A 25,464-nucleotide genomic window follows, 5' to 3' on the forward strand; every position below is an offset into this window, starting at 1 on the left:
CCTGCCTGATCCAGGCCTGTCCTCAGGGCAGCCACGAGCCACATGCGGCCATCGGGCATGGGAGATGTGGCCAGTCCAACGGAAGAACTCAGTGTTCTTAACTGTATTTCATTTTAATTAAATTTAAATAGCCGCCCGCGGCTAGTGGCTCTCGGGACAGTGTAGTGACATCAGATGCATTCACGATGTCCTCTGGGTTTCCAGCCAGTCCTGCCGAGTGTTGCCTACGTGCAGTATGTCTTGGGGGGGGGGGGTGTCCTTCAGTTTCTGTGAGCCTCTAGGCATCCCTGTTGGGTTACTTCCGACGACTCCTGTGGCCATGTGTCCAGGACAATGAGACCAACTCTGAGGACACTCCTCGGGGTCTGTCCTGTGCCAGACACGGGACTGAGGTCCGAGGATACGGAGCTGAGCCCCCACCAGGAGCGAGCCCCTTTTTCTGTTCTGATCGCCCTCTACACTGCCAGCTCTCCTTCCCACACGTGACCAAGCGGACAGCAAGGCTCCACACGACCCCGATGCCGTCTCAGTGCCGGGGACCAGAGGGGTCTCAGGCTGCTGTGCTGCTGTCACTGCAGACAGGGGCCTGGACGGGGACCAGAGGGGCCTCAGGCCGCTGTGCTGCTGTCACTGCAGACAGGGGCCTGGGCGGGGACCAGAGGGGTCTCAGGCTGCTGTGCTCCTGTCACTGCAGACAGGGGCCTGGACGGGGATCAGAGGGGCCTCAGGCCGCTGTGCTGCTGTCACTGCAGACAGGGGCCTGGGCGGGGACCAGAGGGGTCTCAGGCCGCTGTGCTCCTGTCACTGCAGACAGGGGCCTGGGCGGGGACCAGAGGGGTCTCAGGCCGCTGTGCTGCTGTCACTGCAGACAGGGGCCTGGGCGGGGACCAGAGGGGCCTCAGGCCGCTGTGCTGCTGTCACTGCAGACAGGGGCCTGGACGGGAGCCGGTCACAGTTCAGCGCTCCCCATCTGCACCCCGGGGTGGTGGTGGTGGCACCGGCCACACCGCAGGCCCGGCGTGTGCCGGTCTTACGGCTGGCTCGGGAGGTGGCAGTCTGGCCATGAATCTAAGCAGGACCAGGCACGTGGCCAGCCGGTGTGTCTCATGGTTTTTTCTCTTTTTATCCCCCTCTTTTCCAGGGCTGATCACCGACTACAGGGTGAGTGGGACGTCTGTCTCGGGCACCCCCAGGTTGGGCGGCATAAACGTGAGGCAGGGCACACGCGGTCACAGCTCTTCCTGCCACCTTGTCCCTCTGTCCCTCTCGTGGTCAGGCGGTGGGCAGGTCTGCTGACCCGCCGTCCACGGCTGTCAGGTTAGCAGGAAAGGGCCTCCTCTAAGGGGGGACGGGGGCGTCTGCACTCAGAGCCCTCCAGGGACGGGCGCTGTGGTTTAGGTCGTGTGGCCCCTCCATTCTGCGCCCACGGGGCCTCATGGTCCCCGTGCTGTCCGGGTTCCCTCTTGATTATTTAAGCACATAAATCAACACGATTTCCACTGACATTTATGGAACGGCCGCTCCGAGTCAGGTGAGCGGCTGGGAATGAGACAGCCACTAAGACGGAGCCCTGGTCCCCTCAGAACTCACGGTCTGGCTGGGGCGAGGCGGGGTGCAGAGGGGCTCCTGCTCGGAGCTGGCACCCACCCCTGTGCCCTCCGCTCTCGGTGGTGCGTGAGCCCCGCCTGGGTCCCCACGTGCCCTGGGCCAGTCCTCCCGGGTCCCCAGTCTGCTCTGGCCTCGCCTGCCGCCCGCCGTGGGGCCTGCTCCCTCCTCTGAGGGGGCAGCGTGGCCGCCCGGGGCCGCAGCGGGGCGGGAGCGAGCAGGGTCCCCCCACCCCGCCGTGGTCCGCACAGGCCTCATGAGGCGGTCCGTCCCATTTCAGCACTGGCAGCTGCCGCTGGGCCGCCGGTTCCGCTCCCTGAAGATGTGGTTCGTCTTCCGGCTGTACGGCGTCTCGGGCCTGCAGGCCTACATCCGCAAGGTGCCTGCCTCCCTGCTCACCGGGGGACCGGACGGGGGCCTGGGGGACCCGGGGGACCCGGGGCCTGGACTCAGGCGCCGTAGCGAGCACACCCAGGCACTTTTGCCATCAGGGGACTTATAAGATGTTCAGGGCACGATTGTGGGACTTTTAAGAAATTTCCGCCCAGACTATGGCGGTCAGCTCCGCGAGACAGTGGGGGGTGGAAACACCCCGAGGCCTGTGCAGCAGCCACATCTGGCCGGCTGCGAGGCCCAACCGAGGACGGACGCAGCGAGAACACAGTGTTTTTCTCCAAAAACCTTCCGGAAAGGAGAAGGTTAGAGGCGGGTGGGAATGATGTCACCCAGCCCGGCAGTGCTCAGACCCGCCACCTGGTGTCGGAAGGGGCACATGACCGGCTCCTGGGTCTGGGTCTCAGCAGGGATGGTCTGAGGACCACCCTGTACTCCAACCCCCCGCTTCTCCCCATTGTTTGTTTTTTAAAGGTTTTATTTACTTATTTTAGAGAGAGGAGAAGAGAGAAAGGAGGGAAGGAGAGGAAAAGAGAGGGAAGCCTCAACTTGCAGTAGCTGCTTCTCGTAGGTGCCTTGACCAGGCAGGCCCAGGGTTTCTAACCTGCGACCTCAGCGTTCCAGGTGGACGCTCTGCCCGCTGCCACCGCAGGGCAGGTCAGACCCCCGCCTTTTCTTTTCTTTTCTTTTCTTTTTTTAACAATTAAGGGAGCTGAGGCCTAAATATGTGCTGGGCTTGCGGAAGGCCCCCCCCCCACCCGATTTACCCGGCTGCGGACGCCCTGCTGTTGGCCGCCGGGTCCCCCCATCCTGACTGACGTCCTCCCTCAGCTGTGGCCCACCTGGGTGGACAGAGGGCCTCAGGCTCCGTGGAACTGGGGCTCGCTGGCAGCTTCCACCTCCAGGGGCAGTGGCACGGCCAGCTGTTCAAGTCCTGGTGCCCCGGTTGAGTGTCCGTGGGCTGGACAGGATGTCCCAGGCCCGTCCTCTCTGATGGGGTACATGTGGCCGGGCACCCATGTGCTCGGTCTGCCTTGCCAAGTGTGTGAGTGCGTGTGAGTGTGTGTGAGTGTGAGTGCGTGAGTGCGTGTGCGTGAGGGTGAGTGCGCGTGACCGTGTGGGTAAGGGGACCCCTCCCCATGTGACAGCACGTTCTCACATACAAAGAGGACTGAACTTCTTTGGGGAAAGAAGGTGAACAAGAGTGGTTTATGTCTCCATAGTGGTTCCGGCTTTAAGGGCGGGGGCCTCTGGGTGTGCCTGTGCTGCCTGGTGTTGAAACCACTGGGAGCCTCCCTCTGAGGGGGTCCCAACCCTGCCAGGCCCGGGAGAGGGGCTGGCGGGGCCTGTCCAGGTGGGTGTGTCTCCCTAAGCAGAGCTTAGCTGTGGGGAGTCCCCGGCAGGCCCAGGTCTCTGGCGCCCTCTGGTGTCATGAGGGTTTTTTCTTTGTGTGTGTGTGTGTGTGTGTGTGTGTGTGTGTGAGAGAGAGAGAGAGAGAGAGAGAGAGAGAGAGAGAGAGAGAGAGAACTGCTCCTCTAAATGGTGTCTCAGCCCCAACCACCCTTTGAGCAGAAGCGCTTTGGCTCAGACACGCCCAGGGAGGGCACCAGGCTGGGCAGCACGACACACACACCAGGCAGGACCGTGTGCTCAGCTCAGGTGCCACTCGAGTCAGCTTTTGAGCTCCGTAAACATCTGGAAGTCAAACCAGGTGACGTTACGCAATGTGCAGAAGGCCGTGTCTGCCTGTGACGGGGACCGACGTGATTCCCCTCTATTGGTGGTGGCCAGTACTGTTGCGTGACAAACAGCCCCCGCCCCCCCGGCAGTGAAGTTTCGGTGTTAGGCAGCTGCGTTAGAGCATCCGCAGAATGGGAACGATGGTGTCACCGCCGTGTGGCGGGCTGTGGCGGGCTGGCACAGGGCTGCGTGAAGGAGCAGCTCACCAGCCGTCGGCCGCCCCTTTTCTGGGGTGTTCTCACGCCTCTTCCCAACGTCCCCTCTAAGCTGATAAACAGCGTCTCGGTGGGACAAGGACAGGGGAGCGTGACGGACGGCGTGCCCCTGAAGACATGACCTTATCCTTTCCCCGCGGTAACGCGAGGTTTTCCCTCCGTCTGAGTGGGAACGGCCCGCGAGTGGGTGTCACAGACAACGGGAAGGAAACGGTGAGAGGCACGCACCGTGGGCGAGTGGCCTGAGGAGGCTTGCCGGGCGGCTGGGCTTTGAGCCGAGGAGGAACGAGGAGCTCAGACAGCTGTCTCTCCCCTCCGCAGCACGTGCAGCTGGCCCACGAGTTTGAGTCCCTAGTGAGCCAGGACCCCCGCTTTGAGATCTGTGCGGAAGTCACTCTGGGATTGGTCTGCTTCCGGCTCAAGGTATGTCCAGGCCCGCTGTGGCCTCCCTTCTCCTCCAGTGTGACAGAGGGCACCGTGTCACGTCAGACTGCTGTGTGAGCTCCCTCACAGCACAGAACCCGCCCCGACGCCACGGAACCGCCCGCCGTGCCCGACACAGCCCTGTCTCTCTCTCTGGGGACGGCCTGCTCCCGCTCGGCCAGAACCTGGCACCCTTGGTCCTAGAATGCTCACCATTCCCCCCATCCACCCGTTTCAGCCATGGGGACGCTCCGGGGACCCACCTGTCTCCAGGCCCACTCGTGGTCAGCCTGGGACCCGCACCAGCCCCAGCCGGGTGTCAGTGACAGACGCCCATCTCGGGCCCCCCCCAGACCTGCTGACTCTGTGCCTTCACCAGGCTCTGGGTTGTTGGGGCGCCCAGGAGGTGGAGACCCGCTGCTCTGGGGTGCTCTGTCCTCCTCCTGCTGTCTGGGGTGCTCTGTCCTCATTCTGCTGTCTGGCCGTGGGTGCGTTTTCTACTCCAGGGGAGGTGGTCTGGAGGGCTGGGCGTGGCCGGGAATCAGGGCCATTTTCTCAGAAGGCCCCGTGGTCGCCACGCACACTCCTTATTAACGGCTGGCGTGAGTGCAGCGGCGGGAAGCCCTGACGTTCCGGCCACTGTCCCCCTCCCCACGGCCGCCCTGTCCAGACCGGCGGAGGAGGCAGCCCGACCGGGAGAGAAGCCACAGGCTCCGTCGCTGTTCCGAGAGCTGCAATTACAACGTGGCCCAGCTCTCGATCCGCGTTGCTGTGGGCAACCGGGCTGGAGTGCTCCCGTCACGCCGCTGTCTGGCTCTGCCTCCTCCTGCCAGCGGCCTTGGGGGGGCTTCGATTTTAAAATTTGTAACAGTCTGATTGAGACATCATCCACCGACCATATACTCTGCCCCTTTCAAGGGACAGCGATCGTTAGTATCTCTGCAGAGTTGCACAGCCTCCACCGTAATCTAATTCTGAAACATCTGCATCCCCCCACCCCCCCAAGGAAGACTGTGTCCATCAGCGCTCGCGCCCCACCCAAGCTGCCACCCATCTGCTTTCCGTGTCCGTGGGTCGGTCCACTCTGGACGGTCCCGCCAATGGCACCGCCACCTTGTTGCCTTTGTGACCGGCGGGCTCCCTTCACTCAGCAGGACACTGTGCAGGTTGAGCCTCCTTCTCTCCTCCTCGTGATTGGCAAGGAGACCACACCCTGTGCAGGTCTCTCTGCCCACACCACACCCTGTGCAGGTCTCTCTGCCCACGCCTCCCCCGAGCGGCTCAGGAAGGCCGGGGCGCTTCCCAGCCCGGCCGAGCGTCCTTCTGTGACCTGCAGTCCTTGGTTATTTCTCCTGCGAGAAGCTCGAGGAAGCCTCGCGCCCGGGCACCGTGTGGCTCTCCCGGCCTCCTCATCTCCCTCTCGTCACTCCTTCGTTCTCTCTGTCCTGCTCCCTGCGGTCTGCATTCCGAGTCCCCCGCACCGCCGGCCACTTACAGCCGGGACTACTTCCTCCGAGGTCTTCCTGGCGCTTACAGCCGGGTCCCTCTGGCCGCCACCGCGTCCTGCGCCCTGGCTTCTCCGGCCGCCTCTCCCCCTCTGCTGCTGCTGCCGCTGCTGCTCGCCTCCTCTCAGGCTGCTTCTCCCTTGGGCTCTTTTTAATTTTTTTTTTTTTTTTGCATTTTTCTGAAGCTGGAAACAGGGAGAGACAGACAGACTGCCGCATGCGCCCGACCGGGATCCACCCGGCACGCCCACCATGGGGCGACGCTCTGCCCACCATGGGGCGACGCTCTGCCCACCAGGGGGCGATGCTCTGCCCATCCTGGGCGTCGCCATGTTGCGACCAGAGCCACTCTAGCGCCTGGGGCAGAGGCCAAGGAGCCATCCCCAGCGCCCGGGCCATCTTTGCTCCAATGGAGCCTTGGCTGCGGGAGGGGAAGAGAGAGACAGAGAGGAAAGCGCGGCGGAGGGGGTGGAGAAGCAAATGGGTGCTTCTCCTGTGTGCCCTGGCCGGGAATCGAACCCGGGTCCTCCGCACGCTAGGCCGACGCTCTACCGCTGAGCCAACCGGCCAGGGTGGGCTCTTTTTAATTTAAACGCATACGGAATGGACGTGTCCTCCCCAATCCGTGGGAGAACGCCAGCCGAAGTTTTTGCTAAATAACTGGCTTCAGTCGTCAGCGCCGTGTCACGTTCAGACGTGTGCTGTGTGGCTCGGTCTCCCTGGTAGAACGTCATCCCCTTTCGTGCCACACTCTCTCTCTCCATCCTGATCCTCCAACGGGACGAGCTGGTCCAGACCTGGCCGGTCGGCAGCTTCGGAACGGCCGTTGGCCCACTTGTCGTCTGGCCCAATCACTGTCCGTTTGGGCTCTAGTAGGAGCCCCACTCACGCCCACCACCAGGGGCTGTGGCTCCACACAGGTCTAAGGCCAGCGTCCTGCACCTGCGGGTGTTTACCACCTGGTCAGAGCTGGGCTCTTGTCTTCCCTCTGTCCTTCCTGCATCTCCACTCTCTACACCAGCGGTTCTTAACCTGTGGGTCACGACCCCGGCGGGGGTTGAACGACCAAAACACAGGGGTCGCCTAAAGCCATCGGAAATTTTGTTTTGGTCGTTCGACCCCCGCCGGGGTCGTGACCCACAGGTTGAGAACCGCTGCTCTACACAGAGCGAGGACACAAATACCACAGTCCTGGGATGGCCACAGGTGCCGGGCCCCCCCACCTGCAGCCCCTTCTAGCAGATGGTCCAGTGCTTAGGGGCGGGGTCGCTGTCTGGAAACAGAGAAAGGCTGGGGTGCAGGGTGGGGTAGTGAGACTGACCGCCGGGGGGCAGGAGCCGGTGGCTTCCCCTAGCCTGCCTCCTGGTGCAGTCAGTGGGGGCTGGGCTCTGGCCTCCCTGCCCCGGGCTGGTGACTGCTCTTCACCAGCGGGGAGTCCACCCATGGTCCCTTGGGCCTGCAGTCCCCAGGCGGCTGTCCCAGATTTTAGCATGGGGCCTGACTGTCACGCTCCCTTTTCTACTTGTTGAGACTTTCTCCTACATCAGGGGTTGGGAACCTATGGCTCGTGAGCCAGATGTGGCTCTCTTGATGGCTGCATCTGGCTCGCAGACAAATCTTTAATAAAAAAAATAATAATAATAACGTTAAAAATATAAAACATTCTCATGTATTACAATCCATTCATTTCCTACTGCTCATGTTCATGGTTGCAGGTGGCTGGAGCCAATCACAGCTGTCCTCCGGGACAACACCAAATTTTTATTGGATAATGCGTCAAGTACACGGGTCGTTGTATGGCTCTCACGGAATTACATTTTAAAATACGTGGCGTTCATGGCTCTCTCAGCCAAAAAGGTTCCCCACCCCTGGACACCATGTTCGGACAGACCCCGCCCCGGGTGCCACGAGAAATCCCTCTTCTGCTCTGAGGGCTCATCATCTTCCAGGAAATACAGCCAGGCGCCCTCACTCTTCCTGGAAGACCCTGGCCCGTGGAAGGGCCACGTTTTGACAGCACATTAAATACGAACAACCTGTCAGGCAGGGACGGGGTACAGGCTTTTAGGGTCACAGAACTATTATCAGGCTGCCTCTTGATTCCTGTCCCCCCCCCCCCCCCGGCTCCACCCCCCAGGGTCCCAACAAACTGAACGAAGATCTTCTGGACAGAATCAACAGTGCCAGAAAGATCCACTTGGTCCCCAGCCACCTGAGAGACAAGTTTGTGCTGCGTTTTGCCATCTGCTCCCGCACGGTGGAGTCGGCGCACGTGCGGCTGGCCTGGGCCCACATCCAGGCGCTGGCCACCGGGTTGCTGGGCGCCCAGCAGGAATAAAGGTGAGCGCTGCAGGTGAGCTCGTCCTGCCGCGGGGACCAGCTTCCTCCGCGGTGGAAGGGGGCGGAGCGCACCGGGTCTTCTCTGGTCTGCAGGGGGTGGGCAGAATTACATGCTCCAGCGAGTCTTGAGCGACCTAGAGGTTTACTTTGTTTCTTTTGTGACACTGTCAATGGCGTCTTTCCATAACGTTCCCTCAGCTTTCTCTCTGTTCACTGGGGCAACCTAGTATCCTCACCAGCTTATATAGATCAAGCTGTCGATACATGAACCCGAATGAGAACGTGACCCGGGGAATTGGACTGTGACTGAGGGTTCACCACCAGGCAGAACCAAAGTGCTGATGGTTCCAAAGGAAGGACACGTTCAGACACCCGGGTTTCTCACAGGTGGGAGGGGTTTACCCTGCGTCAGGTCAGGGAAAGACATCCGGGTGGCAGACGGGATGTGGTCAACTCGTAAGGAAACCTTGACACAGATGCAGTGTTGGCCACAGGGAGGGTGACAGTCGGGTCCCTTGGAGCCACAGCCATTGTGAAAGTCTTTTCCATTAGATTTTTGAGAATGTCAGTCCACTGGAGTACGTCTGTCTTTTCTCGTTTCTGTCTTTTCATCTCTTCGCCCCGTGGTGGGGGCAGCGGGAGGTGGACGGAACCTCTGTGACCGCCTCCTTAGCGTCGGCTTCTCTCTGTCTCTCCTCTTGACCCCCCCCATTGCCCACTTATCAGAACCCGCGGCGGGGACCGACCCTGAGCACACAGTGAATGGCTTCACAGGTGGCACCCAGCTCCACCTTCTTTGCTCTTAATATTAACTGGGAACAGCTGAACTATTATAGTGCTCAAAAAATCAAAAGCGAGAAGTTGGGTTTCATTTATATGGGAGGCCTGTCCGTGGCCCCTGACCCATGAGGTCAAAGACCCGCCTTGGTAGTCAAGGTTTATTCTGAACCACCGATCCTTCTCCTGGCACGGCAAGGGCCTTTCTTCAAGGTGACCTGCTCGTATGCTGAGGGGACCCCCTGTGCTCAGAGCAACTGCAGAGTCACAGCTGGAACATCTGGGTGGTGCCGGGCAGAGGCTCAGGTGTTCATTACTCCATTGCTCTACGGGTAGATGTGACTGTGTGTTGGGGGATGGGGTAACTGCTAGAACAACCGTCCAAAACAGAACCAGGTCAGGCAGTCGCTCCTGATGCTCGGTCCTGCCACCCTGTGTTTGCACAAACCCCATGTGGATGGATCACGCCACAACCACAGACCCTTGTGCCCACAACACCACAGAGGAAGAAACATGATCAAAAACAAAGACACATTTCTGACACGGGTCACAGTCACTATGGACTCATTGTTCTTGCTCTCAAATCAGAAAGTAGCAATAGGATTTGCTTTTCTTCCTTTTTTTTTTCTTTTTAAATATTTTGCATGTAATAGTCAATCACAATGCACACCTACATTGTTTTGGCCAGATTAAGTAGAAGGATGAAAATCTTACCCTCCTGGGTTTACCTGTGCGTTGACCTTCTCATATCGAGCCCACGTGACATAGTCCTGACAGAAAGGAGGACGTGTCCCTGTTTTACAGAAGGTAGGAAATGGGACGCAGATTTCAGCTGCTACTGGTAAAACGTGTCATAGAAAAGCCAGCTCAGCAATAAGAAATTCCCCTCTTTTATTTACCAACTCTCTCCGCTGCCCCCATCTCACTGGAGATACAGTGTAATCCCACTTGTTCAAAGTGGGAAGCATACACCATTCTGATTCTTTCGTTCCTTTTTTGAATGTAGCCATTTGTTCATGTTACTTTTTTCCCCCCTCCGTAGTGTTCCTCAAATTGAAAAGAAGTCTATCAGAAAACTGAAACGAGAGGAAAATATACATCATCCCAGCTCCGAGGAAGCCAGCCTCGCGCGGCATCATGCTTCTTTCCCCAAACTCACGCAGAAGCTTGTGACCCACGTCTCCTCCGTCCCTCCTTGACAAAGAAATAGTATTTGCTACCTGAGACGTTAATCCCAGTGGAGATAGCTTTCATTCATTATTTGGCTATGAGTCTTATTCATTACAAAACCATTGTGATTCGCGCTCTTGAAGTTGTCAGTGGTGGGAAAGGCTTGTGGAAGTATATCCCCGGATGGAGGTGGGGGTGGGGGGCAGTCTATGGTTACAGCACAGAACTGGAGATTAGACCTGTGGTCTTTACTTTGTTCCTTATGTGGCTCAGTGCTTAATAAACAATCTCAAGTGCCATGGCAACTGTGTCTGGTGAGCATACTGTTCTATGTTGCCCCCAACTGATGGTTAGAATATGGACTTATCCTTTCAGAGTTGCTGAAGGCGTGGCGTCCTTGGGTATTTTTAAATAGCTTTAACATATCCAACCTTGTTTACTGAGGGTGTGTAATGCACGTCAGGCATGGTCTTAGGTGCTTTAACGCCACACAAGTTTTCCTTGGATGACCCCACCTTCTAAGGAAATCAATAGCAAGAATTAGGAGCCTAAAAAGTAAGACTACCACCAACAGGACGGGTTCTTTTCAGTCGTTCTGATGTCATGTGTGTTAATTGCTCTTCAACAGTCATTTTTTCCACCCCACGACCCCACCTCCGCCTCCAGATGGTAGTAACTTTCTCAGGAAGGGAGAACCATGGCATCTGCTGAGCCCAGCGGGACCGGGGGGGGGGGGCTCCCTGGGTTTCTTGGGAAGAGGCTTCTTCCTTTTTCCAGAAGAGAAGTATTCAGAGGAAAGATCCTCTTCTGGTGTGTCTCCTTCCTCCTGCTTTAAATACGTAGGCTGGTTTCTTGGTTTGTGGGGACCATCCTGGGACAAGGAGGTCTGGCGCCTGGGGAGGGGAATCCCCCCCGGGAGAAGATACAGAATGGAAGTTGGAAAGATGGACCTTCGTGACATCCTTAGGTCCTGTCATCACACCCGGCCAGCCTTCTAAATTCTTCTTATGTGACACAGCATATTCCATTAGTGCCTGTTCTATTTCTTGGTCTGAAGACGCAGTTCACTAAACTGATCTAATCCAAATAAATCTAAGCCAAAGTCCAAGGTAGTAGGTAATGAAGAGCTTTTCAGTCTTCCAGGGAAGAGTCCCTATAAGAAGCCGGGGGGGGGGGGGGGGGGGGGGGGGGGGGGGGGGGGGGAGGGGCAGGGATGTGCTGACCGGTGGGCAGGTCTGAGCCACAAGACTTCCAAATATTCCAATTCCCCTATTCTTCTTAAAAATGCACGTGACCTTTGCACGCCTCTCTACTTAGTCTCAGCCAGTGAGTAACAGGTACCGACCCAGCGACGTGCTCTGTGGAGGGAACCGCAGGGACCATCTTCAAGGACCCCAGTCCAGGTGAGCGCCTCCTATGGGAACCCTCTTACTGTAGCTCACCACGGCGCCTGCGCGTGTTTGTTTCGGAGGACTTTAAGAATAAAGCGCCTTCATGCCTGACCTATGGTGGCGCAGTGGATAAAGCGACGACCTGGAACCCTGAGGCCGCCGGTTCGAAACCCCCGTTCTTGCCTGGTCAAGGCACATATGGGAGTTGATGCTTCCTGCTCCTCCTCTGTTCTATCTCTTTCCCCTCTCTCTCTCTCTCTCTCTCTCCTCTCTCTTTAATAATAAAAATTAATAAATAAAATAAAAAAAAAGAATAAAGCGCCTTCGTAACGAAAGGCAGACTTCGCCCCGTTGTGTAAACGCGCCGTCGCTGCACAGTAAGCGCATCCCATTTAATAGAACTGCCTCCTGCAAGCACGGGGGACAGAGCGCAGCCAGTGCCCCGCCCACCCGTCCGAGGCCCCGCCCCGCCCGCCTCGAGCCCCCGCTCCTCTAGTCCCCGGTCACGCCCCCACTCCACCCAGAGACCACGCCTATGCCCGCCCCCGAGCAGTGACCACGCCCCTCAGCAAGCGAGCCTCCTTTCAACACGCGGCCCCGCCCCGCCCCGCCCCGCCCCTAGACCACGCCCTCACTCCGCCCCCTGGCCCGTGTCCACGCCCTCGACGCGCGGTCTTCCTCTCAAAGCGCGGTCCCGCCCCCGACGCACTCGCTCGCTACGTACGTACAGACGTACGCACGGCATGGGCGGGGCACGTCTGCAGCGCGCAGGCGCACTTCGGCCCGCGCGCTTTTCGGAATCGGCCCAGTTGTCGGGGAGCCCGGGCGGCGTGGAGGAGCCGGGGCCGGGCGGGAGCCAGAGACACGAGCGGCTTGCTCGGACCCCGCAGATCCTCCCGGGGCGGCCGGCGCGGTGGAGGGGCTTCGGGCGGCTGCGAGACAGCCGGGGTCCTGGAGGGCTTCTCGCAGGGGGCGTGCCCTCCACACCTGTCCGTCCAGGTGACTCGCCTTCTAGGGGACGGGGCGGCGGGGGGCGCGCTTGCTGGTGGGAGCCCTCCCCCCCGTCGGCCTCGCGGCGCGGCCGTGACTCCGAGACCGAAGTGGGGATCTTGCGGCAAGGTCACGGCCGGCGCGCGGACCTGCGCGCTTCGGGGGTCCGGGGGTCCCAGGAGGTTCCACGGGGTCTGCGCGGTCCGGGGGTCCGAGGAGGTTCCACGGGGTCTGCGGGTTCCGGGGGTCCGAGGGGGTCCCACGGGGTCTGCGCGCTCCGGGGGTCCGAGGGGGTTCCACGGGGTCTGCGCGCTCCGGGGGTCCCAGGAGGTTCCACGGGGTCTGCGCGGTCCGGGAGTCCCAGGAGGTTCCACGGGGTCTGCGCGGTCCGGGGTTCCGAGGAGGTTCCACGGGGTCTGCGCGGTCCGGGGGTCCCAGGAGGTTCCACGGGGTCTGCGCGGTCCGGGGGTCCCAGGAGGTTCCACGGGGTCTGCGCGGTCCGGGGGTCCGAGGAGGTTCCACGGGGTCTGCGGGTTCCGGGGGTCCGAGGGGGTCCCACGGGGGTCTGCGCGCCCCGGGGGTCCGAGGGGGTTCCACGGGGTCTGCGCGGTCCGGGGGTCCCAGGAGGTTCCACGGGGTCTGCGGGTTCCGGGGGTCCGAGGGGGTCCCACGGGGTCTGCGCGCTCCGGGGGTCCGAGGAGGTTCCACGGGGTCTGCGCGCTCCGGGGGTCCGAGGAGGTTCCACGGGGTCTGCAGGTTCCGGGGGTCCGAGGGGGTCCCACGGGGTGTGCGCGCTCCGGGGGTCCGAGGGGGTTCCACGGGGTGTGCACGCGCCCACACCGGGCGGGAGCTCCGGCCTCCCAGGACTGCAGGTGACAGAGAGAGATGAAGCCCTAGACAGGAGGAGGAGGTTTGCAGTAACAGGAAGCTGGTGATAAAATACGTCCCAAGTCACCTCTCCTTCACTTTCCCATCTCCAGTATTGCACAGAAAAGGTTAAAATAAGTTTAAAAGGTGTAACGGAAAGAACATCCAGGAGACGTCAGTTCTAGTTTTGACTCTGTGTAGCTTTATACCTTGAAGCAAATTAGAATCTGAGTTTTTGGTTTTTAAAAAACTTCCCGCTCTGGCCGGTTGGCTCAGTGGTAGAGCGTTGGCCTGGCGTGTAGAAGTCCCGGGTTCGATTCCTGGCCAGGGCACACAGGGGAAGCGCCCATCTGCTTCTCCACCCCCCACCCCCTCCTTCCTCTTTGTCTCTCTCTTCCCCTCCCACAGCCGAGGCTCCATTGGAGCAAAGATGGCCCGGGCGCTGGAGATGGCTCCTTGGCCTCTGCCCCAGGCGCTAGAGTGGCTCTGGTTGCAACAGAGCGACGCCCCGGAGGGGCAGAGCGTCGCCCCTGGTGGGCGTGCCGGGTGGATCCCGGTCGGGCGCATGCGGGAGTCTGTCTGACTGTCTCTCCCCGTTTCCAGCTTCAGAAAAATACAAAAAAAAAAAAAAAATTTCCATTGATTTGAGAGAGAGAGAGCGCGAAGCATCAGTTTGTTCTTCCGTTTAGTTGTGTGCTCATTGGTTGCTTCTGCTCTGTGCCCTGATGCCCTGACCAGGGATTGAACCCACAACATCCGCACACAGGGACAAGACGCTATCCACTGAGCCACCTGAGTGGCTCTCTCTGAGTCTTAAGTTTATTTCTTTTAACAAAGATTTTTAAACATCTCTTTACAACGTGACAGATTCTTTGTAGAGTATTATGGGAGATAGGAAACTGTAAAACATGATTATCACATAATATAATCATAACTGGAAAGGTAAAATTTAAAATACATGAGTTGTTTATTTCTTTATTGCAATACTGTTTAGGAAACTTGAAAATCATCTTGGATATTTTCCTTGTGGATTGCCAGGTAAAATTCTACACATCCAGCAAAGTGATATATTCAGCCATAATTGTGTTAAGATTATTTTAACTTACTGTAAGAAGGCTCATAAAATTAGAAGTAATCGAAAACATAAGGACTTGACTAACAGACTGTGTAACTTGTTCTCCTAACTCATGTATCGTGACAGTTCTACTTCATGTGAAGTTGGGAAATGGTGAAAGATTCCGGGGCTTCCTGCTCTAAGTGTTCATTTGCAAGTAAGTCCTTAAAAAGACTTAGTAATGACGGTTGCTTGTATGCGTGATCTGTGCTGCTCTGGCCTTGGCTGGTAGCATTGGGGCATTTGCACACGGGACGTGCACACTGCCGAGACTGCTTGTGTGCAGATTCTGGTGCCAGTGCTAACTCTGTGACCTTGAGGAAGTTCCTTCGCACGCTCAGCCTCAGTTTTTACAATTGTACATTAGGGTGGTAGGAGTTTTAAAGCATTTTTTTTTTTTTTTTGAAAGAGAGACAGGAACATCGAGCTGCTTCTATTTGTGCCCAGACCTGAGAATTGAACCTGCAACCTTCATGCTCTGGGGTGAGACTCCAGACCTATTCAGTCAGGGCTTAACTTTTATTGAATTTTAAAGAGACAGAGAGAAAGGGAGAGAGAGGAGTGGGGAGGGAAGCATTTGTTGTTCCACTCAGTCGTGCATTTTTTTGGTTGCTTCCTGTGTGTGTCCTGACCGGAGATTGAACCTGCAACCTTTTTTTCAGAATGATGCTCTTAACCGACAGTGCTAACCGGCCAAGCTAACTGACCAGGGCCTTTTCAAAGCATTAAAAAAAAAATTCAGTGAGAGAAGGGGAGGTAGAGAGATGGATTCTACATGCTCCCCAACTGGGATCCACCCAGAAAGCCCACTAAGGGGCATTGCTCTGTTGCTCAGCAACCAAGCTCTTCTTAGCGCCTGAGGCCGAGGCCATGGAGTCATCCTCAGCACATAGGGCCACCAACCCACTCCAGCTGAGCCATGGCTGCAGGAGGGGAAGAGACACAGAGAGGAAGGAGAGGGGGAGGGGTGGAGAAGCAGATGGGCGCTTCCCCTGTGAGCCTGGCTGGGAATCAGACCTGGGACATCCACACATGGGGCCAATGCTCTACCACTGGGCAAACCGGCCAGGGCTCAAAGCATTTTTATATTCATGATTTGTCTGGATTCTCACAATGATTTCTCTCACTTTACAGATAAAACTGAAGACTAGGTGACAGCAAGAGGCTTGTTTGAGATTGTTCATCCTCTTTTCCGCAGAGACCAGACTTCAGCCTCAGGGCCTGGTGTGTTTGCCTCCAGTTCATTCTTCTTTCTTCCTGCCCTTCTTCTGCTCAATAATTTCAAGTCCTTCCTTTTGAGTGCTCTCTCTGTTTGCAGGGGAAAGTATTATAAAACGAAAACAGTGTAACCCATAACAAAGCATTATTAAATCAGGTCTTTAATCTTTTATATCTTGAATGCTTGGAAATTTATGAATAATTAGAATCGCCCTTGCAAGTGGTTCTGTCCTTATAATTGGAAGACCCAGTATACTTTCTTTCAGATAAACAGAGATTTAAAAGTCTACCTTTGTCTTCGAGTGATAAGTGACTTTCATTTCTGCCTTCCTCCCAGAGCCCCCACCATGCAGGCCTCCGGCTCCCGGTCTGTGCACCTGAGTGAGTGGCAGAAGAACTACTTCGCGGTTACGTCAGACACATGTACAGCCGCGCAGAAGGCGGACGCCTACCGGGCGCAGATCCTGCGCCTTCAGTACGCACGCGCAAACTCGGAGATCTCCCAGGCCTGCGCTTCCAAACTGTTCAAAAAGTATGCAGAGAAGTATTCCGCCATCGTTGACTCCGACAATGCTGAAACTGGCTTGAATAACTATGCAGAAAGCATCTTGACTTTGGCAAGATCTCAGCACACGGACAGTGACAAGTGGCAGTCCGGACTGTCAATCAGTAACGTTTTCCAAATGAGCGCGGTGCAGGCGATGATGCGGGCTGGAGAAAAGGTCAGGGACGCCCTGCTGGCGCCTGCCGACGCCTCGGTCGTCATCCATAAGGGGGCCGTGGGCTTCGCTCCTCCGGAATTGAGTGTTTGTGGTGGGTCCGGGGTGAGGGACCCGCTGGCTGACTCAGCTCGGGGTGCAGCTGGGGCCCGAGACCTCCCGGACAGCCGTCCACTGGGCTCTCAGATTGCCCAGCCGCCTGTGGTGACTGAGGCCCCAAAGATGTGTCCCACACCCCCAGCTCTTTTCGGTGACTTCGCCACACCGCTGTTTGGCGCTATCGGAAAGGAAAGGGACGGCTCTTCAAAAGCCAGCGCGGGACTGAACTTGTTCTTCCCCGGACAGTCTCGTTTTCCTCCGGGCGCCGTTTACGGGTCCGGCGCCTCGGATGCGCTCTCGGCCTCGGGCCCGAGTAACCCTTTCAGTAAAACAGAAGACAGTGGCCGGAGAGGGGAAAGCATCCCGCCCGCCTTTAAAACCGCCAGAGAGCAGCTGTGGGCGGAGCAGCAGAGAAAGAACCACCAGCCCCCGCGGGCGGCGGGGTCTTCCTGCGGCGGCCTGAAAAAGTCCCTGGGAGCCAGCCGGTCCCGGGGGATTCTGGGGAAGTTTGTCCCTCCTCTACCGAAGCCGGACGCGGGGGACCCGGGGGGCGGGCTGCAGTACAAGCCTGATGGGACTGGGCGCTCAGAACCGGCACAGCCCGTGGACGAGCGTCTGAAGAGCTTGGAGCCGAAGATGGTCGAGCTGATCATGAGTGAGATCATGGACCACGGGCCCCCAGTGCACTGGGACGATATCGCGGGGGTGGAATTTGCCAAAGCCACCATAAAGGAGATAGTCGTGTGGCCCATGCTGAGGCCGGACATCTTCACCGGTTTGCGAGGGCCGCCGAAAGGAGTTCTGCTCTTCGGGCCACCGGGGACCGGGAAGACCCTGATTGGCAAGTGCATCGCCAGTCAGTCGGGGGCGACCTTCTTCAGCATCTCCGCCTCCTCCTTGACCTCCAAGTGGGTGGGCGAGGGGGAGAAAATGGTCCGCGCGCTGTTCGCAGTTGCGCGCTGCCACCAGCCCGCTGTCATCTTCATTGATGAGATCGACTCCTTGCTGTCACAGCGGGGTGACGGCGAGCACGAGTCCTCCCGGAGGATCAAGACCGAGTTTCTGGTGCAGTTGGACGGCGCCGCCACGTCCGCCGAAGACCGCATCCTGGTCGTGGGCGCCACCAACCGGCCGCAGGAGATCGACGAGGCGGCGCGGCGGAGGCTGGCCAAGCGGCTGTACATCCCGCTGCCGGGGACGCCGGCGCGCGGGCAGATCGTGCGCACCCTGATGTCGCGGGAGCAGTGCCACCTGCGCGAGGACGAGCTGGAGCGCGTGGTGCAGCGCTCGGAGGGCTTCTCGGGCGCCGACATGGCGCAGCTGTGCCGGGAGGCGTCCCTCGGCCCCATCCGCAGGCTGCAGGCCGCCGACATCACCACCATCGCGGCCAACCAGGTGCCGCCCATCGCTTACACCGACTTCGACAGCGCCTTCCGAGCCGTGCGCCCCAGCGTGTCCGCCAAGGATTTAGAGCTGTATGAGAGCTGGGACAGGACGTTCGGCTGCGGGAAGTGAGGGGACCCAGTGGGCAGCAGGTGTCCCTGGAGCGCTGGACACCAGGCTGATTAGGGGTACTCTTCGTGCATATTCTGAACCCAACACCTCAAATCGCGTGGGGATAGGTCAGGTCTTACGCTTACACTTGATTGGCAGCCTGTGTGGGAGCGTGAGCCCCCTTCCAGGCGTTACTGGCGTGTACCCGCGTTCACACCCCAAGCGGAGGAACTTTTGTTTCTAACCGGTCTTTCTTTCCAAGGTGTGCGATGCGGTGAATAGCGAAACTTTACATATTATTTGTGTATTTGTATGAGGACGTATGATTTACTTGTATGAGGACGTATGATTTACTTGTGTGAGGATGTATGATTTACACACGTCTTTTATTGCTACTACAGTTGTTCACGTTTGAGACTGAGCGCTGCTCACTGGAGTGAACGTGTCAGTTTTTACTTGGGCTTGTAACCTCACGCTGTCCTCCTCCCTTACCAGGACTAATGAAGACAACATGTGCAGAAGTAGCAAAGTGTGATCTAATAGCAGAGACGTACAGTGGAATTGAGAGGTGAAGATGTTTCCTAGGGGCAGCTGGTGTTCAGCAACGTTGTATTTGCACTCCTTGGCAGCCTGGAGTATCGGTGTCTTTCAGAAATGTTTTCAGATTTCTGTAATGGGCCGTTCTGCTTTATAAATACCGCGTGTTCATTGTGGGGACATTAGACAGCAGAGACCAAAGGAAGAGAATAAAGATCACTGGAGAAGCACCGAACATCTGGGTGTCTGTTCTTCCAGATGTTTTCTACACGGTGCGATGTGTTCAGTCTCCTCTTTGGTGGCACCGACCTGTTGGCATCATAGGACCTGGTGTCCAGTAGTCTGTGGTAGGGGTGGGCTGGTGCAGGCCGTCTTCTGTTGAGGGCCTGTAGGGCCGGACCCGAGCTTGTTTACCTTAGTGGTCTTTCACTGCTTTCTGTACTGGTCACTGACCTCTGTACCAGAGCCTAAAGCGTCCAAATGTAAAATTTAACAGCGGAAATTATTAAAACACTGGACAAAGTGTGATAACGTTGATAGTTTGCAGTGTTAGTAGCAATTTGGAGAGGAGGCCGTCACCTGACCCTGGAGTGGAGAGTGGTGAGTCCAGCCTTTCTGGGAGGCAGTTGGATCATGTCTTCCAAAAAGTGCCCACTTCTAGCTGTCCATGCCGCACAGGGAAGTTCACTGGAACACTGACTGTGGAGAAACAGAACCCAGTGTCCCTCAGTGGAACGCAGTTCAGTCTTCAGGGGTTTTACACAAAGGGTTGGAACTGTCCAGAGGGCGTTAGGAGTGAACGGCAGTGGGGAGAGCGGCCCTGGCCTTGCTCATTGGCAAGGCTGGCTGCACACTAGCTCACTCGGCTCTGCGTGGAGAGAGGGGAGCCCCAGCCCTGGAGGACACCACTTCTGCCCCCTGGGGGCTGGAGGGGGGACGTTTCCACACCTGACAGCATGCACACAGTATTGTCAATAATGCACTCCTGTGTTTATAAAGACTGAAATGGTATTTTTAAAGTATGGAGCATATAATTGTTGAATAATTAAACTGGGTGCTTTGTTTTGGTGCCTGTAGCTTTGTTAGTAAGTGACTAAGGGGCGATAGTGAAGAGCCCCCCTGATAAATTCCTCTTAAAATACATACATTGCATACGGAAAGGGGGCCGAAAAGGTGACCAGTCAATAATAAATCTTTTAAGAAGCCGTTTTCTTTAGTAGATGTTTTGCATGTAGATGTGATTGTGTTGGAAGTAAACCGCTCAGAATCAATCCCTGGTACGGTCATTCCTCCGGCCCCAATTTGAGCGCAGCTCCCAAAATGGCTTTAGAAAGTATCTGTGAGGCACAGACAGACTTCATCTTCACGTTAGGAAACCGAGTGGTCAGAGACCCATCTGACAAAGGGACCTTCCAGCAGGTGACATGCACGTGTGATGCGCCATCTGCGACTGGATGAGTCCCACTTTCCCACAGGCGGGGGCACAGGTGACGCTGACCCCGTATCCAGGAGAAACGGCCCAGCCGGGCACACACTTTCGACCCCATGGAACGCTGCAACCCGGGTGCTAAGCTCCTGGAAAGATAATTTCACAAAATAGAGAAAATTGCCGTAAAACTAGGGCACAGTAATTGTAGGGAAATGGTGCGGATAAATCTATCTTAATGGATAAGCTTCGTGGGTGCAGAGTGTGTCTGTGTGTCATCATTTGTTCCTTTCCACCGGCCTGGAGCACAAAAGGCACCGAGAGATGAAAAAGGCTTGTTTCTCACGGGCCACATCCATACTTGGGGAAGACTTCATCCTGCTCTGGTTCCTCTCCGAGGCTCTCTGGCCCAGCTCTGCCATGGGATCCGGACATCTGCCACACGGTGCCCTGAGTCATCAAGGTGCTCACCACAGGAGGGCGTTCACAAGCTCTTACGATTGGTCATTAGGGTCGGTATTTTCATTTAGCAACACTTAGGTCAGCGAGCTCGGGCGGAGTGATGGGCCTGGCACCCCTGCCAGACAAAAAGTGCGATTGGCGGCCCTGGCCAGTTACCTCAGTGGTAGAGCGTCAGCCTGGCGTGCGGGTATCCCAGGTTCGATCCCCGGCCAGGGCACACAGGAGAAGCGCCCATCTGCTTCTCCACCCCTCCCCCTCTCCTTCTTCTCTGTCTCTCTCTTCCCCTCCCACAGACAAGGCTCCATCGGAGCAGTTTGCCCGGGCGCTGAGGATGGCTCTGTGGCCTCTGCCTCAGGCGCTAGAATGGCTCTGATTGTGGCAGAGCAACGCCCCAAGATGGGCGGAGCATTGCCCTCTGGTAGGCGTGCAGGGTGGATCCCGGTTGGGGGCATACGGGAGTCTGTCTGACTGCCTCCCCGTTTCCAGCTTCAGAAAAATACAAAAAAAAAAAAGTGCGATTGGCGATAAGCCCCCACACCCATGCACCTTTCAAAGGCTGTGACACCTGCCAGCTTGGTAACTTAGGTTATTGAGCAACGTTATGAAGTAATGAGCAGGGCTTGTCTTTCTTGCAGCTGACGAACGAACGCAACAGGTGGATTAGCAAGGGGAACAAAAGGTAAACAAGTTACTTAAGACGCTTTTAGAGTCCTGCCCAGCGGAGAGCATCCAGCCACAAACACGTATTATAAGAAGTGGGGGATTGGGGGTAGCATTTCCTGTTAGCATTAAAGGTGTTAATTTATGGAGAAACGGCGGGCCCTTGATAACGTTCTGGAGAAAGTGGGACATTCTATAAAAAGCACAGACACCCATTCCCTGGTAACTTGATACATTGTGTTCTCGACTCAAGGCAAAGGAGCCCCTCTGAGGTTAGTTGTTAACTTGAGGCGGGAGGAAGTACCTTAAACGGGAGGCGGTGCGTTTTGCATGAGAGAAACCCAACACGCACTAAGGTGACTAGAAAAGTATACGGCTCACAAAAATCAGGGGACGTTTCAAAATGAATGTGAGGTGATTAGAAACTTTTTTATTATTTTTATTAAACAAGAGCATCAGAAAAGCAAACGACAAGTAAAAAAAAAAAGTTCAATTATGCAAATGAGATGCAATTCCAACTTGATTTCATTGGTGAAAATGCACCGTATACAGAAGGCTGGACGTCCTGGAGTGTCAGCATGGTCCCCGAGCCCCTCATTTTTGGGAGCAGTGCGTGTGCAGGTCCAGGGTCTGGGCAGAACCACGGAAATGGGCTCCTCCTGGTAGAAAATACGGGGTGGGCAGAGGACGGTGCAGTGTGAGTACGCAGAAGCAGGGTGTGGTTTTTATTATTGTTTAGTCGTGATTGTATTTTCCGTGCAAACCGGTACGATACGGTAGGTCCTGGAGTTTGGAGTCTGTGTTCCTTGTCGCCTAGTGTTCCCTGTGATTTATTTTTCATGAGGATAACGCCTCCTGGAGCTCACAAGGCGTCAGTGAGAAGCACGTACGCGGAAGTGACACGTATGCACATACGTGTTGAAACATTTTTCTCGTCGGCCCTCTTCCTCCCCCTCCCCCTCCCCATCGTCGTCTCTGGATCCTTTGCGGATTCTTTACGGCTTCCTGGGTAGTATTGGAGACATGTCTTAAAATGAAGGGATTTATTATTATTATTATTTTTAATTAAGAGACTTAGTGTCAGGAAAAGTGCCTCGGGGAAAAGCAGAGGAGGTGACAGTATAGCAAGCAACGCCTCAGCAGGATGAGAAGCTCAGAACGTTGGCTCCCGGCGGGGGGGGGGGAGACCTTGGTGCCTCACGCCCTGGGGGGGGGGGCGGCCAGAGGAGGACCATCTCTGCAGGGTCTGTGGGTGAGGCTCTCGTCCTGCTCACAGGTGAGAGCCAGCGGCCACGCTGAGAGCCGCCCCGTGGAGAGCACCACCTGCCAAGAACATAGGGTGCCCTCTGCCAACAGTCAGCAAGAAACGGGGGTTCCCTCCCAGCAGCCCGAGAGGAAGGGAGCCCCGACAATCGTGTAAAGAAGCTTAAAAGTGAATAGTCCCCCAGCTGAGCCTTCAGCTGAGACCTCGGCCCCAACAGGCACCTTAATCGCAGACATGGGGCACCTGGAGCTAGAAGCCCAGATAGGCCGCACCTGCCTGGATTCTGGACCCATCGGACTGGTTAGATCAGTGGTCCCCAACCCCCGGGCCGCGGACCGGTACCGATCCATGGGCCATTTGGTACCGGTCCTCAAAGAAAGAATAAATAACTTACATTATTTCCGTTTTATTTATAGTTAAGTCTGAACCATGTTTTATTTTTTAAAAATGACCAGATTTCCTCTGTTCCATCCGTCTAAGACTCACTCTTCATGCTTGTCTTGTCTCGGTCACGTGATACATTTATCCTTCTCACCCTAAAGGCCGGTCCGTGAAAATATTTTCTGACATTAAACCGGTCCGTGGCCCAAAAAAGGTTGGGGACCACTGGGTTAGATAACAAATGTTTCCTGTTTGATGCTGCCAAGTTTGGGGCTAAACTGAACCTGGCAGTGGATGACTAGAATGATATTTCTTGCACAGTTGAATTTGTGGCCCCAAATTCACACACGCTGTAGTATGTATGCACCCGTTCCCTGCCGAACTTACGCATTTGCTCCTAGAGCGTTTGTAGCCAAAGAGAGAGGCGCAGTTTGCTGTTGCAGGTTCCGGAGTGCCTTCCTAGAAGCTGTTATTTGTTTAAAAACTCTGGGATCTGACATTTTTTTTTGTCTGATTAATATATCTCCCAATGCCTGACCAGGCAGGGCGCAGTGGATAGAGCATCAGCCTGGGATGCTGAGGACCTGGGTTTGAGACCCCAAGGTCGCGAGTTCTCCACAGCTTGAGTGTGGGATTATAGACATGACCCCAAGGTCGCTGGCTTGAGCAAGGGGTCACAGGCTCAGCTAAAGCCCCCAACCAACAAGGCACAGATAAGAAAGAACAATTAATGAATGACTGAGGTGCTGCCGCAAGTTGATGCTTCTCATCTGTCCATCCCTGTCTCTCTCTCTCTCTCTCTCTCTCTCTCTTGCTAATAAATAAATAAATAAATAAATAAATTCTATTTTTATTACCTTAGAAATATTTTCCATTTAAAAATTTCAGACCAGGGGACACTGCATAAACTAGGGCGAGGCTCTTTACCGCCCCCTCCTGGTCTTTCCTATGATAACACCACACACAACCACAATGCGCTAGCAACATACCGTGTTTTGAATAATAAAAAAAAATATCTGGCCAGTCTATTCTTCACCGAAGCCTTCCCTAAAATGTGGCCACAGAGCCGCATCGCGCCATCCGGAGGGCTGGGGTCTCACGGGGAGACTCTACCTGTCAGCAAAGAGGGACCAGCCTTAACCTCACCCCCACCCCTTGTCTGAGCCTGCAGCGGGCTCCACGCCTCACTGCGTCTTTGAGGGTTTTCTCTTCTGTCTACGAGGGACCTCCGTTCCGTGGAAAACGGTCCCACCTCGGATAGAGCCCCGTGCCTCTCCTCCTGTTGGTCTGTCTGTCTGTTGTCAGTTTATTCCGCAGTCCCCACCACTGGAGGCAGGGTGGTGCAGGCGGAATTCCTCCCCTGTGCAGACAGACGTCAGAGAGCTGGGCTCTGGGGGGCTGGAGGCCAAAGGGGTCCCGGCTGGGGCGGGGGGCGCAGCAGGAGAGCTCCTCGGACTCTTTGCTCAGGCAGGAGCTAAGCTCAGCCGAGGTCAGGGTGGGACCTGGGGGCGGGGCAGGGGGGGTAGATCAGCCATTAGAAAAGTCTGGGTGGGAGGCAGCAGCGCCCGCCGCCCCGTGGGGCAGGGAGACCCCAACTCTTGGCACCCCAGGACCGGTCTCAGGAGGAGGTGTCATAGCGAAATGACACATGTGAAGGCTATTTGAAAATAAGACCATCGGCAGGTAATTCTGATAAAACACATTCAGCTGGTTCCATCCTTCACCACTAAGTAATGGGGTTCAGTTCCCCCCCGCCCCGGGGGGCTCAGCCTGCCCCCTGTCAGCAGGGGCCTTGGGTGGCCGGGTGTCAGAGATGGCTCTCCCTGGTGCTGGAAGATGTCTTCCAGAAGCAAGGCCGGCCTGGGCGGCCGGGTCAGGCCCCTGCTGCCGGACACCCCTCTCACCACTAGGTGGAGAGCGCCTCCCAGCTTCCCCAGGCCCCGGGCAGGGCCCCGGGCAGCCGCACACAGCCCTGTCCATGGTCATATGCCCTTTTCAAGGACTCCACCTCAGATGGTAAAAAATGGCCAGTTCATTGGCTAAAAGCTCACATTTTAAGTTCCTTTCCTTCCATCTAGTTTCATGTACATAACAGGTGTCTTAATTAGACTTCCCAGATGCTCTGGACTGTGCCCGTGTGCCGGGAGGTTCCCGGTGAGTGAGTCCCGTGCAGGAAGGGCCCTGCAGACATGGGGGGCCTGCTGGGGGACCAGAAGCACTGGCCCCCGAGTCCGCCGCACAGACACCCACGTGGGCCCTCCCTCGGGACCTGACGACCGGGGGGGGGACTGTTTCCAAGTCCTTGCTTCACAGCCGACACCTCAGGGGAGCCCTTCCCCCCACGTCTGAGGTCCCTGTCTACAGACTAGACAGGCTAGGCTGAGCGAGGGACTACCCAGGTCCTCGCTGCCTCCACCCCGGCACGGGGGATGCTGCCTCCACCCCGGCACGGGGGACGCTGCCTCCAGGCTATGTGCTCCTGAGCTAGGGCCGGCTCTGGCGACCTCAGCCCTGGCCTTGCCACCAGGGCCCCCTGAAGCCCACCCACTCGGTGGCTGCGGCCAGCTGATGTGGCCCCAGGCCATGCTGGGAGATCTCCCAGCCCAGGGAAGCTTTCAGGGCTCCGGCCCTGCCCTGGGGTCCAGTGGAGACCGGCACGCACCCCTCCCCGACC

General features: G+C 56.8%; 2 protein-coding genes across 7 annotated transcripts in view; both read left to right on the forward strand.

Annotated features, from left to right (window-relative positions):
* DDC (dopa decarboxylase) overlaps positions 1-10,473 on the forward strand; it is a 75,012-nt gene extending 64,539 nt beyond the window's left edge. For 3 of the 4 annotated variants that reach the window (XM_066238642.1, XM_066238643.1, XM_066238644.1), the window contains exons 11-15: positions 1,142-1,161; positions 1,886-1,984; positions 4,275-4,376; positions 8,019-8,221; positions 10,041-10,473. In XM_066238642.1, the coding sequence (XP_066094739.1) occupies positions 1,142-1,161; positions 1,886-1,984; positions 4,275-4,376; positions 8,019-8,219 (422 nt within the window). In that variant the 3' untranslated portion in view covers positions 8,220-8,221; positions 10,041-10,473. The remainder of the gene's footprint in view (positions 1-1,141; positions 1,162-1,885; positions 1,985-4,274; positions 4,377-8,018; positions 8,222-10,040) is intronic. The other variant, XM_066238645.1, reaches the window with a different exon arrangement.
* A 1,903-nt stretch (positions 10,474-12,376) lies between these two features.
* FIGNL1 (fidgetin like 1) lies at positions 12,377-19,125 on the forward strand. 3 transcript variants are annotated; one of them, XM_066240144.1, is made up of 5 exons: positions 12,377-12,558; positions 14,618-14,687; positions 14,940-15,013; positions 15,665-15,754; positions 16,086-19,125. In XM_066240144.1, the coding sequence occupies exon 5, from the start codon at positions 16,096-16,098 to the stop codon at positions 18,079-18,081; it is 1,986 nt and encodes a 661-aa protein (XP_066096241.1). In that variant the 5' UTR covers positions 12,377-12,558; positions 14,618-14,687; positions 14,940-15,013; positions 15,665-15,754; positions 16,086-16,095; the 3' UTR covers positions 18,082-19,125. The 3 variants fall into 3 exon arrangements, with proteins under 3 accessions (XP_066096241.1, XP_066096240.1, XP_066096242.1); XM_066240143.1 differs by lacking the exon at positions 14,940-15,013; XM_066240145.1 differs by lacking the exons at positions 14,618-14,687; positions 14,940-15,013.
* The last annotated feature ends 6,339 nt before the right edge of the window (positions 19,126-25,464 follow it).

Source organism: Saccopteryx bilineata, chromosome 7 (assembly GCF_036850765.1).
Source record: "Saccopteryx bilineata isolate mSacBil1 chromosome 7, mSacBil1_pri_phased_curated, whole genome shotgun sequence".
In the NCBI taxonomy this organism is placed as follows: Eukaryota; Metazoa; Chordata; class Mammalia; order Chiroptera; family Emballonuridae; genus Saccopteryx; species Saccopteryx bilineata.

What these genes read in the sequence shown, in the direction of transcription:
- FIGNL1 (XM_066240144.1), top strand. Translation starts at nt 16,096, where the DNA reads ATGCAGGCCTCCGGCTCCCGGTCTGTGCACCTGAGTGAGTGGCAGAAG.